The 19,885-nt window shown below is 42.5% G+C and overlaps 2 protein-coding genes across 19 annotated transcripts in view; one reads left to right on the top strand and one right to left on the bottom strand.

Annotated features, from left to right (window-relative positions):
- SDCCAG8 (SHH signaling and ciliogenesis regulator SDCCAG8) overlaps positions 1-4,603 on the bottom strand; it is a 114,014-nt gene extending 109,411 nt beyond the window's left edge. For 5 of the 6 annotated variants that reach the window (XM_040553556.1, XM_040553557.1, XM_040553558.1 and 2 more), the window contains exon 1: positions 4,166-4,603. In XM_040553556.1, coding sequence (XP_040409490.1) covers positions 4,166-4,472 — 307 coding nt within the window. In that variant the 5' untranslated portion in view covers positions 4,473-4,603. Of the gene's footprint in view, positions 1-3,321; positions 3,419-4,165 lie in introns of all 6 variants that reach the window. The other variant, XM_040553559.1, reaches the window with a different exon arrangement.
- CEP170 (centrosomal protein 170) overlaps positions 3,957-19,885 on the top strand; it is a 102,179-nt gene continuing 86,250 nt past the window's right edge. For 10 of the 13 annotated variants that reach the window (XM_040553553.1, XM_040553550.1, XM_040553552.1 and 7 more), the window contains exon 1: positions 4,658-4,851. The gene's annotated coding sequence lies outside the window, so the exon portion shown is untranslated. Of the gene's footprint in view, positions 4,059-4,657; positions 4,852-5,417; positions 5,489-13,438; positions 13,607-19,885 lie in introns of those variants that run through there. The other 3 variants (XM_040553544.1, XM_040553541.1, XM_040553542.1) reach the window with 3 other exon arrangements.

Here is a 19,885-nt window from a genome sequence, read left to right as displayed (position 1 = left end):
AGTTATTTATATTAAAAATATTTACTGGAGAGATTTTTCACAGGGTGGTAAAAAAAACCTGTCCTTCAATAACAGTAATTTGCGCTCACCTCGTTATTTTAAAGGAAGTATTCAAGTACACTAGCTAGAATTGATTCTTTCATCCTATTTGAAAAGTAGTGCAAGTGAAAGTTTGTTGATTGAAATGAAATTTCACATGAAATGTCTGCTCAGAAACCAAGAAGCGATCTGAGAAATTGCTTTCGAGTTTTTATTTTATTTTGTGCGGGCTTGTAGTTTACCTTACTCGCTATTCTGATACGGAGCTATTCTTCATACCACAGCCGTAGCCAAGCACAGGCACACGATCTACCATGCTACTAACATACTACATGTCCGTTTGAGACTGAAACCATCCTATGAATTACTACCTGTTTCCAGGATTTTACATGTAAACGTTCAACAACAACAACAAACGATACCAGGCTGCTCGTTAAAACAGGCCTCAAAAGGTCCTAAGATGTGTTCAACACACTGATGTCTCAGAATAATGAGTTACAGATCCATCTGGTTTGGCTTCTCAGCCTTCATAGTTGCTTTGCATTGTTACATGAGAAATCTGCTATTTTCAACACCTCCTTTAGCCAGCTATCATCTTTAAAAGGAAGCTGTTCTCTAGAGCTGCAGCATTCATCCCTACCAGTCCCTAAACCAGCCTTTGCTGCATAGTATAAAGCACGTGTCTACGATCTAGAGACCCTCACCTGCAAGAAACACCAAGGGCTTCCCAATCCTTTCTGATGGATTCCCCAACCTTAAATGTACGTTACATGTTCTGCTCAGCAAGAATACCTAGAAACAATTGTCAAATAAAAATAAAAAGCCTAATAAAAAAAAATGCAATTATAGATTACCATTTAAAATTTAATTCTTAACCGCTTCAGTGTCCTAGCTCACTTGGAAAGCTGGTGACTTGGCCATGCTCATTTTTCCTAGGACTGCATGACTCTCCTACTTTATTTAGTGAAAAAGACGTGGAGTCACATAAGGCAGATGCACAATAAAATTTTCTTTGTAGAAGTCTTGTATTTCCTCTGTTCCTCTTACAGCTTCATCCCCTGAAACTACATAAAAGGATACTGCACTTGGCAATGCAGTGGAATAGAGAGCATTGTTTCCACATTTTCTTACAGTAAAGATTCACAAGATGCCTCTATCAGACATTGTAGCTAAAAGGATGGCCTCCCCCTTCTCTTAAACCAACTCTGACCCAAAAGCAAGACAGTGCTGTTCACTTCAAAGGGTTGCTTATTTATGGTGCAGAAAATTCATATTAAAAGAAGTGAACAATTCTCTGTCCAAAGAGTCAGGTGAATGCTAGAAATAAAGAAGTACACTCTAAAATCATGTCTTTCATGTATTGACTGCTGTCGAGCAAAAAAAGAGAAAGCTGAGCTAAAAGGTCACCTGCTATCACACTCTGCTCCTCACACCGATGTAGAAGGAGGCTCGCTGGATGCTCATGCCACGACTGCCCATTTCTGGTGGTTAATGTGACTACAATAGCACAGTTCTTACTCTCCATTAGAAAATACCTCTCTTCCCTTGGGCATAACTTTTAAATAGAAATGCTATTATCTCCTAAAGACTTTGAGTTCATTTGAAACGGTTTCAATTGTGTGAAAGTTTACATAGTAACCTAATAACCCAAACCATGCAAATACCACCCTCCTAACTCCGCATTACACACAATGTGAAAGACTGCAATTATACAAAGTCTAGACTAATCAGGAAAAGCCCTGCTATAAAGCCTTCATTATTTCCATCAGAAACCTCTCTGTTGGGCTCTAAAACCAATTATTTTTTGGTAACGTTTTTGGCCTGGCTTTCTGCCCTCTGGCTATAGGAGTCAGTTCACTGAACACTTGGGCTTCCCTACGTACCAGTACTGAGGGATTTTTCTTAACAAAGGACACAGCACTGAAGAGTAATTGGTAATCTTTGTGAACTTGTACGCTCTTCCATCATACTGAGTAAGGCTGTGAAACGATACTTCTGATCTCCAGAATGGATGGTTATAACCTGTTGCCATGTGTCAGCCTGGGTTCAGATAAAGTCAAGGACTACAAACAGTGTAAATGCTGCATATTGAAAACACGTAACAGTGCCCAAGGCTATCTGAAATTCCAGAATCCTGATGACATGAATGAGACAAATTTGTAAAAAAATCCCAAATTGCATAACTGTGAGTAAAACAGGTAAAGAATTAGGTTCAGCAGCACATGGGATAATAGATCTATTTGTTCCACGGTAAATCCATAAAGCTAGCAGGAACAATGTGAGCAATGGGGTTATGTTTGTGATATCACCCTGTTGATATCTACTGACTGTAACGCACTCCTGGATGTAAGGGATCAGACCTACCTCTGCACTGTACAGAAAGTCCCTGCTTCCCAGAGTGGAAAGGGAAACAGCCACTAGAAGATTGTGCTCTGAAGTAGTTTACAAACCATAATGAATCCAGAGTAAGGCAATCCAGCCACAAATAGGGAAAATCAAAATAAGTTTTATGAACAGAATACATCCAGTCATTTGATATGGTGAGCTCTACTGTTACTCTTATACAGAGTTAAACAGCCCAAGATACAAGATTTGTGAGAAAGGCCCTTTGAAGTTAGTTACAGGAGAGCTAAAGCTATCACTTACAACATCCAGATAACTTGGTACATAGGCATGCTTCAAACTCCGCATATGAAAACACTATAATCTTGCCACAACTATGAAGATTCTGTATACACACACATATATACACACATACTCATGTGTGTGTATACATATACATATACATATATATATATATATATATATATAAAAACAGCCCCCAAGCATCTCAACAGATTTTTTGGTTGAGGGAAAGAGAAATTCCACTGGAACATTTTAAATGCACAAAGAGCCTAAGACAAAATTAGAAAAACTGGAGCTCTGTTGCAAAATGCTACAAAAGCCTATTTTCATGGCAAATTTGAATTGAGGAACGAACCAAACTTACCAAACCACAAACACAAAAGAACATTTACACGAAGAAATATTAAGCATGCTGAAACTATGAAAACACAAGCAGAGGGCAGTGACTTGGCCTCCAAAGGTTTTTGGCTTCCCCTGCTGTCACGGTCTAAGGAAGCCAAGAACGTCACGCCCAGCAGGGAGCCCAGGCAGCTCGATGTAACCACTGAATCCTGATGTAACCACCGAATCCCCACATTTCCCTGTGCCCCAGCAGGACGGATGCTGAGCAGAGCATGCTGCCTGCATGCTCTAGAGCTCAAATACACACATCAGTGCCTCTCCTGGAGGATAAACACAAGAAATCCGCCTTCTCCATTGCCATGCTTTGGACTTGCAGTGATTCCAGAGGCCAGCATTAACTAAGCTTCAACGCCTAAAATGAAAAAGCGGGTCAGTCACTGCACTGTACAGAACAAGAGCTTGAATTCCTAAGGTATTTCAGTGACAGCGCAGCCCCTTGTCAGACCTGCACAAAAAGCAAGCAAACAAGCCTGAAGCAGCATTCTAGGCAGAAGATCATCACAAGCTCTCTAAAAATACAGCAAGTGTTGTGAAACACGTCACATTTTCAACACATCACTTGAGCTTGTGCTTATGCCTGCACTGGTGCAACAGAAACAAACAAAAATAATAAGCCCAAGGTGTGACCTTTCTAACCAAAGCTCTCTGTTGTGCGTGATGGTAATGCTTTGTGTTGGGGCACAACCATTTTGCCATCAGAAGTTTTATTCATCAGTATAATTGTGTGTGCCCAACTAGTTTTAAAACCTTAACTTATCGCTCCTCCTTTGTCAGTAACAGCCGTAGTCAGAGCCCTCAGCCTCTGTGAAAGTCCAAATCCAGCACACGAAAGTTCCCTAACGGCCTTCTACCCTCACCCACAGGGAACGGGAAGATGACGAAGTACGAAGCTTGCCCTGCGTGGGGCAGTTCGTGGTTTGTTGTCGTTACGAAGGAGATGCCAACGGAGACCAAACGCGAGGTCCTGCCGGGCTGCGCGGAGCACCTCTCGGGTAGGAAGAGAGGGGACAGGGAGGCGGGGGCGTACCCGTGCGACCAGGGAAACAGCCGCCCGCAGGGAAACCGCTCCGGCCCCCCCGCCGCGCCGCCCCCCGCTCACCTCGGAGGCGCCGCTGGTAGCGCTCCAGAGCCGCCGCCAGGCCGGGCTCCAGGCCGGGCTCCCCGCCGGGCGCCCGCATCAGGACGCCGCCGGCTCCCGGGGCCACGCTCGCAGCGAACTCCCCTGCGGCTTTCAAGGGGAAGGGACTACAAGTCCCAGCATGCAGCGCGCCGCGCAGGGGCTGCTGGGAGGTGTAGTACCCGGGAGGAGGATGGGCTCCCCTTTGTTGGGGCTTGCGGCCGCGCTCGCGCCTGCGCACAAGCACGCGCCTTCCGCCTACGTCCCCGGCTCCACAGCGGCCAGGCATAGCGCATGGCGGAGGCGCGGGAAGCCGTGTTTACCTCCCCGCGGCGCCTGCGCACTGAGCAGAGCCCCTGCCCCGCTATTGTCTGCAGCCAGCGCATGGGCAGCTCCGTCCCCGCGCCGCTCGGCGCCCGGCGCCTGCGCACCGCTCCTCTCCTCCTCCTCCTCCTCTCTCCCCCCCCCGCATTGTGTGAGCCCGGCCGGCGCGTGCGCAGTGCCGCGCCCGTTAACCGCTATGTGCGGGGAATAACGGCGGCGCGGCTGCACAGCGACGCCGAGCCCAGCGCCCCGCGGGGCTGCCGGCGGAGCGACCCCCCACCAGTACTACCAGTATCACCAGTACCGCCAGCACCAGCAGCGCCGGGCCGAGCCGTCGCGAAGGGGTGAGTGCGGAGGCGGCGGCTCGGGAGGAGCGGGGCCGGGGTCTCGCCGTGCCGAGCCGTGCCGTGCCGTGCCGTGCCGCGCCGCCCATTGTGTGCCGCTCCCGCCGCCGTCGCCCCTTCCCCCGCTGCGCCGCGGAGCGGTCGGCACACGCCGGGGGGGGCGGTGTCGGCGAGCTGAGGGTGAGCCGCGGGCGGGGGGCGCTTGGCTGCGCCCCAGGAGGAGGAGGAGGAAAAGGAGGAAGGGGAGGGGGGGGATGCGGGTGATAAATGGGGAGTGGGCTGGGTGGGAGGTGGCAGCGGTCGGGGAGCCGGCCGCCCGCTCCTTTGTGAAGGGAAAGAAGGGCGGCAGCGCCGGGGAGGGATGAGGCGCCTTCCCGGCGCTGCGATGGAGGTCTCCGCGCCCGCGGTGCGCTGCCCGAGGCGCCGTGACAGCGCCCGGGCCCCCCCCGTGCCCGCGTGAGGTGGGACGGGGCGGCCCGGGCGTGATTCAACGCGAGGCGATTTCCTCTGGTAAACGTCCTCTGGGAGCTGCTCTGCGCCCAGATGCTGCTGAGCAGCCTGTGCGGGAACCGCGCTCTGCTGGTGTGGCAGCTCCTCAGCGCTCACGTCTGTTCGACAGCAACGGGGAACGTTACACGTATGGGCCCCTAAGGATCTTCCCCTCGCTTCTTGTTTTTTTTTTCAAATATTTTGTCAGTTTCATGTCAATTTCTGATGGTGTGGTTTGTTTGTTTGTTTGTTTGTTTTGCTTGTTTGTTTGCTTTTGTTTTCTGAAAGAGGTCATACAGACTGGCTGGATGGAGAGAAGAGGGTTGCCCAGGGAGGTGGTGGAGTCACCGTCCCTGGGGGTGTTCAAGGAGAGGTTGGACGTGGTGCTTTGGGACATGGTTCAGTGTGTGACATTGCTGGTAGGGGGACGCTTGGACCAGATGATCTTGGAGGTCTTTTCCAAGCTTAAAGATTCTGTGATTCTAAGAGTAGAGTTGAGGATACACAGAATTATCTGTGCAAAACCATAAGACTTTGTTTTGTTTTGTTTTCTCAGATTTCTAAACTGTGTATTATTTGTAATGGATCAGCTACAAATCTTCTTCTTTTTAAAATAAACGTTGTGGCATAAAAGTTATTACTAAACTTACTTTATCATTGCAGTGTGATTTTTATTTATTTATTTGTTTTGGGGCATCTGTTCCAAGTATTCTGCAGGTGACTGCCTCCCATGTTTATTCAGACTGGGTTTTGCAAATCAGAATGGCTTCTCACTGTCTCGTGCTTCCTAACTGTCTGGGACTTGGCAGGAAGAATTTTCAGTAATTCTCTTGGTAACACAGAACCCAGAAAATAACTGCGAGTTACAGAAATGAACTAAAAAAGTCTGTGTTCTCTTGCAGGTGAGAGCTAGGGAGCTTCCTTGAGTGACTGCAGCACAACCTAAAACATGAATGGCTGCAGAAATTGATTTTGAAGTACCATTTCCAGTTCTTGCAAATGCAGGCAAAAAATGTTTAATGTACATAGTTACCATAGTACCTCCTTGAGGCTCTAAAAAAAAAGTCCATTTCAGTGTCAGTGCTGCCTTTCTTGGCTTTGCAGGTAGAATGAAATTGAGGAAAAACAGATTATTTTTCTACTTCAACCAGAAAGCCAAGAAAATAGTGAAATTCTGCTTTTCCATTAGAAAATTTTGAGCAAGAGAGAGTGAGACATTGAGTCTCTTCAGGTAGCAGAATTGCAGAAATTCTCCTCTCTGCCTCTGACATTTGTGAGGTTACAGTGGCACACGGTCCCCTCTTTGAAGAGCATGCTGCTTGCTGTAGTAAAAGTTGGTACGGTTGTGGCCAGGAGACTGAAATTTGAGGAAAAAAGAGCTCTTTGTTACTGGGGGATGGAGCTGCTCATTTGCTGTCTGGAAGCTGGTGCTAGATGCGTGACTTTCTACCAGCGTTCCCCATGTCAGGGCTAAGGGAAGCAGGGAGGTGCCTTTCGTTGGCTGCAAGGCTTGTGATGCTCTTGCTGAACGCCTGCAGTTCTGTTCTAGCGTCGATCGCTGTATCTGTTCTTGCATTGTCTCGTTCCTTACGCATCCTTTGTAGAGTGGTCTGCAGATAGCAGCTTCCTTCCCTGCACAATGCTCGTGCTTCCCTGTATCAGTCCATCCGGTGCGCTGAATGAGGCAGATGTCCTGGGGAAAAATAGTATGTGATCACGTGACTTAAATTATAAGATAATGTATGCAAATGAGGCTGGGAAGAGAGTACAGGCTACTTGTTTAAACGGCTTTGTGTGTGTCTGTTGTATTGCCACAGCAAAATATTAAAATAAATCACAAATACCCAGTCCGCTTTTATAATTTAGTTTCTCCCACTCTATCCTCTCAAAGCTGGGAAGCTGTTTCTAATTTAGCGGTGCTCTTGTAGCTAAAGTCATAAGACCATTTTAATTGAAATTTTGTTTGACCTTCAGAAAAAAAAAACATATTTTAAATTAATATATGTTTTTTTGTCATGTATTACATCAAAAGCAGCTTGTCCTAAAAGCATCAAATAAAACCCACAGAGATGTTTTAGTGGATTGCCTGTGAAGTTGAAGCACATCATTCAGGCCCGTAGATGGTTGATAAGGGGGAAGTCTGCGAGTAGGTGGGTGTTAGAGGAGGGTGACTGGCACCTGTAACATCCTCATGGTCCTCAGGCTCCCTGCTTACCAGCTTGCTCTGCTAATGCTGCAGCAGGCAGCTCTGCTACTTGGCCAAGAGTGGGAAAAGTTGATTCGCTTGATTAATCCAGCAGTTTCTTTTTGTTTTGCTTGACTTTTTTCTTTAATCCCTTGGGTTAGCAAATTGAATTATTTCATTGTGTGGTCAGATGAGTGGCAGAGCAAGTACACTGAATGGGGACAGCAATGTCAAGCCTGGAAGAAGGAAATGCTTCCTTTTCCAGTAGCAGCGATCCATTTGGTCTGCTCAGCTCTATGCTCTGACAGTCTCCATTGCAGAATACTGCAGTCAGAAAGGGGATGTGTATAAATTCAAGAAAACCATTAAGGTACTGTTTTTGTTCTTTTAGTCTTAGTTTCCTGTTCTTGATATGTAAAATGTCCACATTCACAATGTTCAGAACATAACTGGATAAAAATAATGTTTCTTTATAATATGGGTATGAAAAGAGGTCCTGGTAAGTGGTGTGGCCTTTACATAAGAAAAAACAGGGTTTTCATACCAGAGTAAGAGTGGCATCTCTTTCACAGAATTTAAGGTTGTTAGTGTTCAGAGGCTTTCACAATTTTTTTTAACTTCCTAGTCATATTAATTTTGAAGTGTGATTTTATTTATTTACTTATTTGAATTGTAGAAAAGTACTATTTGGTACGTGCTTAGATAAATTGTTTTTATTCATTCAGAACAGATACATGGCACATCTCTCATTTCATCCACTGAATGTTATGCTTAATAAGATGGGATATCTCTTTTCCCATGTGCATCTGAAAGATGTCAACTTTGTTTCTCCTTCTCTTTTTGTCCACATAGAAATTATTACTGGAAAATAGTTTTTTTCCTTAGCTAGCTGCTTTTCAGAACTGCATCAGCATCCACTGGTGGGCCTAGGAAGCAGAATCTGTGCCAACAGCTGCAGCCCTCTTACAGCCTGGCTTCTTCAGTTTGTTCTGCTGAGTTTAGTGCAAGAATTGGCCTTTTTCGTTATAGGTTCCTTTGTTTACTTGTTTCCATCCACGTGAACTAAAAATGTTTTGTATTCAGAACTTTTCCCTGAAACTAAAGTGGTATTTTCCTTGATATATAGCAGAATCTTCTAAGTCTGTGTGGTGGGCTTTCCAGATCTCCTATCTCTGTACGGCATTCCAAATGAGACTCTGGCTCTGCTCATTTTGTTTCTGTCCAGGACTGGAAGTGATGCTCTGCCCTGGCATTTCCAAGATGCTTCTTTGTGCACGGGGCATTTTGCTCATCTTCAGCTGTGGTAGTGCATGATGGACTTGTAAGCAGTCCATTAGCTAACCATTGTGGTCTGGAGGTAGCAATACACTGAACCCATTAAATTAGATGTACTTAGGACTTTTCCTTCTAAATAATTTTCTTGATGATCTTTCTTCTGAATTGCAAATACTTGGCAATCTTCATACGTATTCTCTTCTGTGGTCAAAATCAAGGCCTTTTCAATTATCTCTTATTTGTCATCTTGTTGTGGATTACATTTCAAGATTCAGAATTAAAAAACAGGAACTCAGAATGTCATCTCTCTTCTGTTTTCTCATGAACACATTTTTTCTTGCTTTTGATAGTCTCGCTTCCAACCCGCAATTGCTCCCCCAGCAATACAACTGGTAACTTAGTCTTACTGTACTTAGTCTTATACTTAATAATAAGACTTATCATACTTAGTAAACTAAATTGTAAAACTAAATGGAAGACAAGGAGAAATATTGTAGTTTCATTTAACTTAGATTTTTGTTTTTGACTTTTCCTAAGAACACAAGAATGGCCACCTTGGGGCAAGCCAAGAGTCCATCTACTGAAGCCTCCAAGAATATCTACAACCTGGTGCCTAGGGAGACATAAGAAAGGTGCAGGCATATATGATATTTTCTCCTAAAGCAAAGCTAGTCCCCATCCATTTTCTGCTTGGGACTTCTGAGTTGGGTGTGGTTTCTATTAAGTATTATTCTTTCTACTTGATCTGCATTTCTTCAGCATTGTCTTGAAAAGGCAGTTCAGTTAAACTGTCCCTTTCTAGTTTTCAGACCTCCGTTTCTCGTACATGCTCAGTTTTCTACTGGATTAATTTAATAATAAAAATCCTGATTTATTGCCTCTTTTTATTATTAAAGAAAAGCCAACCTAGTTTTGTGAGGTTAATGAAGATTGTGCTCACCCATCTCCCCTTCTTTATGTGATATGTGTTCTTCCTATTGTACTTCGTTTCCGAAGGGAATATTCCTGTAGTACGAGGGTCAAATACTTCCTATGAGAATTGCTGCTCGGGGTGATTCATGGGTCAAAACACAGCTTGAATTTTAGTTTTGAGGTTGACTATAAAACTGGCTATTACAAATCTGTTTTGAATTGTAAGCAGAAATTATTCAGGAAGCCACTGAGAACCCAGAACTCCTTTTTGTTTAGATTTTGGATTAGCAGAGAATTTTGAAAAATGACCACAACTAGTGAAGCCAAGAATTATAGAACAACTCAAGTATTTTCATGATATAGGTAATATTGCCCTCTTATGTCCTTCCGTGTTTTTGTTACTATTACAGTTCACACTGATAAATATAAGAAAATTTGTCAGAATTCACCTGTTTGTTAAAATCAGTATGTATAGTTTTAACTATTACCATTTAGAGTACAAATTCTGTAGCGTATTTCCTCATTCAAAATTTGATTTTCAACTTCCTTGGGCAAGGTTGAGTTGTTTGTCTGCTCAAGGTCTTGGTGAAGTTCATGAGCTTCAGGTACTGCAGCTGACTTCTGTATATGGGATTGGTTTTTACACAGTGCAAGGCCCAACATAAAGCTATTGCATTGTATTCTTTAGTTTACTATAGAAAACTTACTCATTTTAGGAAAAGAGAAAATGATACTATTGGATAATGCCGAGCATTATTTCCTTCTTCAGTATTTGCATCTTCTAAATCACCACATATAATTGTCTTGCATACTGCATGAACATTTTATTTTATTTTTTAAATCACTTTTCTTAAGCAAACACCTTTGCTTTTCCCAATTTTGTAGCCCAACTGAATTTTCTTTAACATACTGTATCGGCATCTTCAACTCTCAAAACTAAACATATTCTGGGTGTTGCATTGCTAAACCTGCAAATAGCAACAGTCGGCTTCCTCCTGTCTGACCGGGTGATACTCCAGAACCTGGTTTGCATTGTTCTCTTGCACGATCCTCACTGTAGGTGTAGCACTTGTAAATGCTGCCGGTTACCTGCTCTGACGGGTTTGGGGCTAGTACCAGAACTGAGAATAGAATTATCCAGCAGCCTCACTTCTGGATGTCTGAATCGTGCTGCAGTATCCACGTACACTAGAAATGCTTTAGAGCTTTAATTTGTCGTGTCTTGAGCTGTATTTGGTTGAAAAGCAAAATTTTTTACTAGAGCTTCTGACATTGCTTTCATGGTCTTCAATTCTTTTTACCTTCTTTATGCACCCTAAACAGTAAGTTTTCAATTGCTCCAGTTAATATTATTGGATTATTTTTATAAACCTCTGACAAGGCGAATTCATTTCTATAATTTCCGGGCAGCCTATAGCATGTAGTGAAGTCCTTTATAAGGTGGCAGTGTTTAAAAAAAAAAAACAAAAAACAACAACAACAAAACCTGAGACATGAGTGTCAAGATGTGACGGTGAACCCTGAAGCCCTGAGTCATACCTTGCCTGATTGTGGTAAATTGAAGCCTTTGATTTAATAGAAGATAAACAATCAGTCTGCTGTTTTAAATGCAATTCATTAATTAACTTTAAACAGTACTTTGGGAGAAGGTTTGATTTAGTAGACTTAGATCGTTGAGTTGCCATATTATGTGGGTCTTTCTCCTGGCGCAGTTTCATTCCAAAACCAAGAAAAGCACTAAACCTATTTTTATCTAGTGTGCTTCTTGGGAGGCAATGCTTCAAAAAGATTGTATTCAGGGCATGTGTATTGCTTTATTTGTATAGCTTACTTCCATGAGAATTGTTCCTTTCTTTTCAAGGTATTTATTCACACTTTGGGGGCGCTAATCTAAGGCAGCATTAGAAGAAAGGGTTTTCTTCATTACCCATTACAGATTTTAAAAGTTGCATTATCCGTGAAAATTATTTTATTAATATTTCTTACAGTTACTGTAGACCTAAGAAGTCCTGTGAGGTGTCGGTGGGATTAATGTAACTGCACCGGGTTCTCCTAGCAGCCTAGGCCGAACTGACTCCTGGCTGACCTGGGCCTGCATTTTCTCCCCCTGCGGCTCTGCAGCCCCGCTCCTTTTGCTGTGGTGCTAGATTTCTGTGTGTTAGCTTCTGGGAACAATTCATTTGTTTGTGGGAGTGGAGAGGACGGGAGGAGTTGGTTTGTCACCAGCTGAACATGCTGGAATAGCTCAGCTGCACAGCCTCAGCCCCGGCAGTTCTGCAGCCAAGGCAAAGGGAGCGGTCAGGGCTGGGGCAGGGTGAGAGGGCTGGGAGCCTGACAGCAGTCAGGCTGCGTTTGGCTGATGTGGGACCACAGCATCTTCAACGCGTCGTTTGTAGGGTGAGGGTTAGAATTATGTATTTGCCTGTTGGTTGAGTGCTAAGTTTGAAAATAAGTTAACACTGTGAAGTTCTGGGCATGCAAGCAATTTACGGTAGGAGAAGCTAAATATTAACTGTGTCAACTTCCCATACTAACTCCTACTAGGTTATTTGGGATTTGCTGCAGTGGAAGTGTAGGTGCATGAGCACCTATGAGGAAGAGATACCATACTGTAAATTCATATCCCATATAGCTGTCCAGTAGACTCTTCCTATGTTTAGAGACTTAATTGTGTATTTAATCGAGCTGCTAAAAGTAACTTTTCCATTTCAGCCAATAAAACTTTGGGCGCACACAGCTCCAATCTCATTAGAAATTCTGAACACAACGTATACTTTGGAATTCATAATCTTGTCACATATTAAAACTTGGGGAAGGATTTGAAAATATAATGCATTTTCTTTTTTTTTTTTCTTTTTTCTTGTGTTTGATTTGAATTGCTTTTTTATTTATGGAAGCTTCCAGACTGGCACGGACAGGTATGTTCTACAGCATCTGTTCCCAGCTGTAGAGCTTGACTTTTATGGATGTGTGGGCTGGCACGGCTGGGCCTTTATTACTGAAACGTCTGTTTAATCCATTACGGTGTTTGTGTGTTCATACTTGCGATACCATGCGAATGCACTCATTCTGTTAAAAAATGTCTGTGTGCCCAGACTGGGATTGCCCGCAACCTGTCCGACTTGTGGACCAAGTACAGGGAATGTTTCTGTTTCTTCCACTTCTCTCTCCCTCCCTCCAGCCTGTAATAGTACATGGCAGGTACATCCAAGACTGAAGGGAAAAAAACACTTCTGAATTTCTGGCAACACTGTGAAAGCACTTTGCTAGTAATTCAAAATAAAGCAATCCTATTTAAAAAAAAATGGAGAGGAAAATCATGCAGAAGAACAAGTCATGTCTGGTTTCCTAAGGATGTGTCCTGTATCAAACCGTGCTGACCCTCAATGTGAACACATGCTCTTTCTTGTCTGCTTGGGTGGGAACCAGCAATATTCTGTGGGGAAAACAGCCTGAATGGCCGAGCACAGAGGAGCCATGCAAGTGCAGGGTGGGCAGCAGCCTGCAAGGAGCTGGTACTTGCCAAATTTGTGGCACAGTGTTTCTGCCAGCGGGATGATCACCAAGCCACTTTTCATCGTTTATCAGCAGTCCTGGCTATTGGGGAGGTCCCAGCTGACTGGAGGCTAACAAATGTGATGCCCATCTACAAGAAGGGCTGGAAGGAGGATCCAGAGAACTACAGGCCTGTCAGCCTGACCTCAGTGTCAGGGAAGCTCATGGAGCAGATCATCTTGAGTGCCATCACCTGGCACCTACAGGGCAACCAGGTGATCAGGCCCAGTCAGCATGGATTTATCAAAGGCAGGTCCTAATTGACAAACCTGATCTACTTCTACTACAAGGTGACAGGCTCAGTGGACGAGGCTGTGGATGTGATCTACCTAGACTTCAGTAAGGCTTCAGACGCCATTTCCAACAACATTCTCCTGAAGAAGCTGGCTGGGTAAAAACAGGCTGGGTAGACGGGTCCAGGGTTGTGGTGAATGGAGTTAAATCCAGGTGGAGGCCGGTCACTAGTGGAGTCCCCCAGGGCTCAGTACTGGGGCCAGTTCTCTTCTGTATCTTTACAGGTACAGCCAGGGGATGTTTAGGTTGGATATTAGGAAAAACTTCTTTTCTGAAAGGGTTGTTAAGCATTGGAACAGGCTGCCCAGGGAAGTGGTTGAGTCACCATCCCTGGAGGTCTTCAAAAACCGTGTAGAGGTAGAGCTTAGTGAAATAGATTAATGGTGGACTTGGCAGTGCTAGGTTAAAGGTTGGACTTGATGATCTTAGAAGTCTTTTCCAACCTCAGTGATTCTGTGATTCTACAGTGAACTTGTTCTTTGATCAGTACTCAGCCCTCCTTCCCTCAAAGCTGGTCAGAGTCGTGCCTCTGAAATCTTCAGCTCGCAAAAGCTTGCTGATAGGAGGAGGGCTTGGTATAAAGAGTGGCTACCTAGGTTGCACTTTCTCAGGCAACTAAATAATGTTTCGGTAAGAGTTTTAATTAATTACTGTGTGGCAGAAGGACAATATAATTAAAAAACATAAATCCTAGATTGTTTTAAAAGTACACACTCTTGCTTGATGGGAGAAATATACCTCTAAAAATATCTCTTGGGGAAAAATAAAAAGTCTCCAACTGGGCTATTTTTGGATTAAGCATGAGAAAATATTAGCCTTGTATGTGACAGATATGTTAAGTAAATATTTACCATCTCTTAAATGGGAAATATACAAGAGGTAAAGTCTGGGAAGAGCCAAAGCAAAACAAACATGCACAGAAATGCAGCACTAATTTATTGTAAGGTGTTAGGTGTTGTAATTTATTAATCTAACAGCAATGTTGCTTGGTGGACACCAGTAGCAATACTAACTTGTATACCATGGATACATAGAGGGATTTAACGAAGAGAGGATATGAATTGTTCCAGCCTCAAAAGAGGGAACTGGTGATGATCAGTCTTAATCAACTTCTTACGTTTTTGTCTGTATTTCGTTTGGTGATAAATGATTTCAAATATTTTGGTAAACCAGAAGACTATATCAATTGCAGCCATGTGGTCAATGTTGCTTAATATACCTTTGATTTTTTTAATTTTTTTTTTAAATGTAGCTGAACATAGCCAAGTTCCCAGTCGAATCTTTGGGTTGGAAACATAAAATGTTACTTTTGTAGTAACTGTGGATTTAAAAAAAAAAAGGGGGGGGGGGGAAACACACCAAAACAGCAGTTGTTCACTGAAATGCTGGTAGAAGGGATGACTCAATCCCTTTTTGTGGATGAGGTTAGAGCTCTGCTTCCTCTTGGTTCCGTGCCTGGAGCAGCATGTGTGGAGGTCAGAGCTCTTCCCGTTTAGTCTTCCCTTTCACATCTCTTCCTTCTGGTCCTTTATTTTAAGGCGACTAAAGCGAAGGTGCCAATTACTGAACTTACAAAGGAAAATCTACATAGATTTCCTCCAACAGAACTACTTTAATTACAGATAATCTGTCTACTGAAAGACGTGCTTGGAAGCATTTAATACCCATTAAAAGTATTTACTTCAGTGTACTAATAAAAGTGCTTTCCAGTAGTCTCCAAATGTTCCAAAGTAAACCAGATTTACATCGTAGTAGTCTGCAGAACCTGTGCTAATGTTGTACCAAATCAATTGTAAACCAAATTATCACCAGTCATTCGTAAACCATCTTATAAATGTCCATCTGAAAATTTTCTACTTGCATAGCAATAGGAGTTTATGATAGTAATTTGGTTGAGAGATTGTAATACACTGGCTCAGATGAGTCCTTGCATAAAAGTGTCAGGCTGTATATACTCACTGTGTTTGGTAATAAGCTTATAGCGACAATCTCACACACAATTGTTTGATCATATTTAGTAAATGAGAGGTAGTGTAAAAAATAGAATTAAGACTTAACCATGCTGTAGTCTAGTAGCTATATTCCTGTTTGGCTGCACACAACAAAGGAATGAGCAGGCGCTGCAAGCAAATGTGGAATAGCTTCTCTCCAGGGAAGCCATTTCCTAGGTACTAATTACAGACTGCTGTAAAATCTGAAGTGTAGTCTATGCCACTTTAAAATCTTTGCAATAGCTTATGTTTATCGTTCAAACTATGGGTATTCTTGTTGTTTGTGCAGATGTCTTATCCTACTTCATATCTTGCTAAACTGTGGAGGCTTTTTTGGCAGCTGTTTTCACATGATTTTACAGTGAGAAAGTGTTTGTGCTGTCTGTGGTACCTTGAAGTTTCATTTTATGGGAAGGAGAGAGGAGAAAGGATGTGACTAAAGAACTGAAAAAATAGTTTAAATATAAGGCACTTTAAGCCTTTTTCTACTCTATTTTTGTATGAATCCCCAGCAAGAGTACTACCCATCAGGAGAAGCTCTTAAAAATTGAGTGCATAATGTGATCCTGAATTACAGTCTGAGACTGGGAAATAGCAAACGCGAAAAAACGCTCTCTGTAAGTCATAGTGACTGTGTTAATTTTTAAAGATTTTTGGTTTTAAGCTTGTCATTACATTAAATAGTCTGTGGACTATCATTGTAGCACAGCATAATTATGAAAGAGAACAAATTAACTTTATTACATGTGAACATGCAAACACGCTACGCCTCTCTTGAGACGGTGAAGACTTCCTAGAGCAAGCATCGCTTACAACTTTGAAGAGGCAAAATTTGGAGCCTCTGGTTGTTTTGTAAAATAACTACGTCCAACTTTTTTTCTCCTTTTTTCCCCCCTCAAGTATAGGGCCTGTGTTACTAGATCCTGGAACAAACAACCTAGTGTGTTTCCAAGAAAAATACATCTGTGAACTTGGCTGTTGAGAATAATTGTAAAAAGCTCCAAAACATTCCATAAGGGAGAGGGTAGAATGTACCAACTATTTTGTATGAAGCCTACCTTCAAAATATAAATACATTTTTCATCTTACTGTGGAGGTGTAGCAAAGATTAACAATTGAATACCTGTTTGACGTGATATATCTGTAATACAGTGAATGGACATGGAGATCAGTAACAGACTGCAGCAGTGGTCCTCCAGTGCTTCTGCTTTCGTGGTCTGTGCTTATGTGCCAGGTCAGGAAGTACAGCAGGACTGGAATCTGAAAGATAGATGTTAAAACTACTTGTGTTTGGTTGGCTTTTTTGTTTGGTTGTTTTATTCCCCTTTGGAGAGTGTACTTATCTTCATATCCACAAAGAAAGTAATTGCTTGAGTTATAGAAGAAAAAAACCTGCATTGCTTTTGAATGTAATCTAATCTTACTAAGTATCTTGGGATGTGGAATAAACTCCATATATTTCACAATTTTGGGGAAAGTGAAATCACCACCCTTGGGAGGTCAAAAGGTCCAATTCTCTTTGCAAAGCGGTGTTTGTATTTTCAGTACTGCTCAGGACTGTGGTCAGTACTTAGCCAATGCAAATAAACCACCTCTTCATACAAAACCTACAAAATAACATGGGCTATGCCATGATGGAGGCAGTGACAACAGGAAATGTGGGATGAGGACTTGACTACATCTTGATTACATTCTGCCTGAATGCAGTGCTTGATTATTTTATTTATTTTCCTGTTTGCTTTTCTTGGCGTTAATATAATCTGATAATATGGTGTGATATGGGGTGGGGGGAAGGAAGGATTTCTGAAGCTTTCATTAAAGGAATCTTTTTCTTAAAGGCAATTTGGTTATGGCTTCTTTAACCTGCTTGTTTCTTTAGCATGCTGGGTAAGTTAATCTCTGTATAGCTGGCCTTGTTTAGTCATGGTGAAATAAGAAAATTTCAAAATACTCTTCCTTATGCATTTCTTTAATCAGAATGAGAATGATGAGCAAAATATGAACACTTGATTGTTTGATCATAGGTTAAAATATTTTTACAGACGGTCATTACTCTTTGTTTTATCTGTTTTTTGAAAGTAACTTTTGGGAAGTGTTGCATTTCAGTGTAGGAAGGCTGCAAAGAGGAACATTCATGAGAGCTGATTTCTCACTCATGCATGTAAAGATTAGGAATGCAAATTAGCCATCAGTTGGCTTTAATAAATGCAAAATATCCTTATTATCCTCCTCAAAGGTTAGAATAGGGTTTTTTGAAGTCTGAGAGTGGATTTATCCTCATGACTAACAACTGAGTATGCTTTTAACAGTTTGAAATCTAATGTTTAGGCTGACAATACGTTAAGATTTTACAGTTTTTGGTTTTGTAAACCTTCAGGTACCCCTGATTATTATAACAACAATATGCAGAAAAGAATTATGATTGTTGTGAAAGACAATAACCAACCATGTACAGTGCCAGTCTTGTGCTAAGTTTTCTAATCAGTCCTTTTTAAGAATTTGCATGTGTACCAGTACTGTTGGTAAAGATGCCCAATATTTTATTGTTTGGGTGACTTGCTGAAGTCTTTGGTTCCATCTGCTGACATCACCTTTGGTCCAGCAAATTGCTCTTAATACAGTTTGATTTCCTAGCTTCTATGAGGAATTGCTAGTTTTGTTTGCTTTTTTTTAAAGGGACATTTATGGTAGGGAATAAGGCATGACTGTCTTCACAGTTCCTGAAACATTTAACTTCCCTTTCTAAGGGTGCTTCAAATGGGAGACTTAGTTTCCGTTGTGTGAGTTTGCTTAAACTTTGTAGGAAGTCTTAACGTTGGGCTTCATAATTGTTAGAGACGTCCTGGTGGTTTGTTCATGCAAATAATACCCTTCTGCATATCGTGACGTTCAGTTGATTGCTAGCTGTTATTAAGACTTTTTCATAAAATTTTTGCAGTGTTTGTATGTTGATGTTGACAGAGTAGCAAAAGAAAAGTTTGGGGGCTTTTTTTGTCTTTATTACATCAAAAATGACATAGGATATGGTCTTCCAAGTTGTTGTCTCCTGTCCCCCAAACTCAAAAACCCAAGCAACTTCCAGTGCAGCTGCACTGCTGGCAGAAAGAAAGGTTTTATTTCAGTTGCTGTTCTGACAGCTATTCCTGTGTGTCACAACAATAACATAGATGTAATTCTGCCCTGGACTGGAGGGAGAGGATGTTTGTGCAGCCGCATCACAGGACAGAAGTGCGCCTCTTCCATCGGGTGACTGGCAGAGGGCAAGAGCCTCCTGCTCTGCTTTCTCCTCCCGCCTCCATCAGATGCGTGGGGCCACCTGCAGAGAGAGGGGGCTATCTGGGGGCCTTCTGGGGAGACCTCAAACTCCTTGAATGCAGGAGGAAAATCTCGCTCTGTCCTTAGCCGCATGCCCGACTAGAAGGCTTTTATGCCCTTTTGTCATTCAAATATCAGGGAAGAAATGCTTCTTCCCACAAATGCTGCTGAGGAGGCTGCTGTGATAATCTGGCTCTAGGGTGCCAGACTGGATTCCCCAGGGAATTCAGAGTTTCGTCGTTGAAAGTCCTCCCCTGCCAGCCAGACACCCTGAGAAATACATTGCTGGTGCTTTAGTGAGTGGGTGGAATGCCAGCTCTTGTTGTTTTGGTTGGTCTTGTGCAACGGGTAAATACCTGTGTTGGATGTATATTAGTAAAAATATCAATAAATGAATGGGGGGAGGTGGCTCAGCTTGATCTCTTGATGGTCTGTAAATGCATTTACTGTCACTAGTTTTCACTTCTGTTCTGTTTGATTGTATTTTTTTTTTCTCGTGAATCTTGAAATTACTTTCAAAAATACCTTTTTTGAATCTCAGACCTCACAGATGTTGCAAGTGAACTATTTTCTCTGTTCATGAACAGAAGACTCAGATGATTTTCTAGACTCAGATTCAAAAAGGTATATGTAGCCTTCTTTTGCTTTCTTCCGCCTCCATGTGCAAAAAAATGAGAAGAAAAGAGAAGGGAGGTGGGGTCAAAAAGCGGAAAAGAGAAGAGTTTTACAGGGTAGTGGTTAAGAGGGGTTCTTTGCTCTCAATGGTTCCCTTGTTCTGTAGAATTTGGCATGGTTACATCTCTAGATGGACACTGACAGAGGTTTTAGAAGAAACATAAGGCTTCAATATGAATTTATTATCTTTCTTCAAGGAATTGTGGCCACATTCAGAGATTTGAGCTAAGATGGAAAAAGTCATACCTCAGAAGCAGAATGAAAACCCAAGGCTGTTGTTCAGGTGCCTTATGTCTTAAATTTATTATGACAAGCCAGCAGACCAAGGGCTATGATTTTTCTG

The sequence above is a fragment of the Cygnus olor genome, chromosome 3 (assembly GCF_009769625.2).
Source record: "Cygnus olor isolate bCygOlo1 chromosome 3, bCygOlo1.pri.v2, whole genome shotgun sequence".
NCBI classification, from domain to species: domain Eukaryota; kingdom Metazoa; phylum Chordata; class Aves; order Anseriformes; family Anatidae; genus Cygnus; species Cygnus olor.
This window is presented reverse-complemented; position numbering and strand designations above follow the sequence as displayed.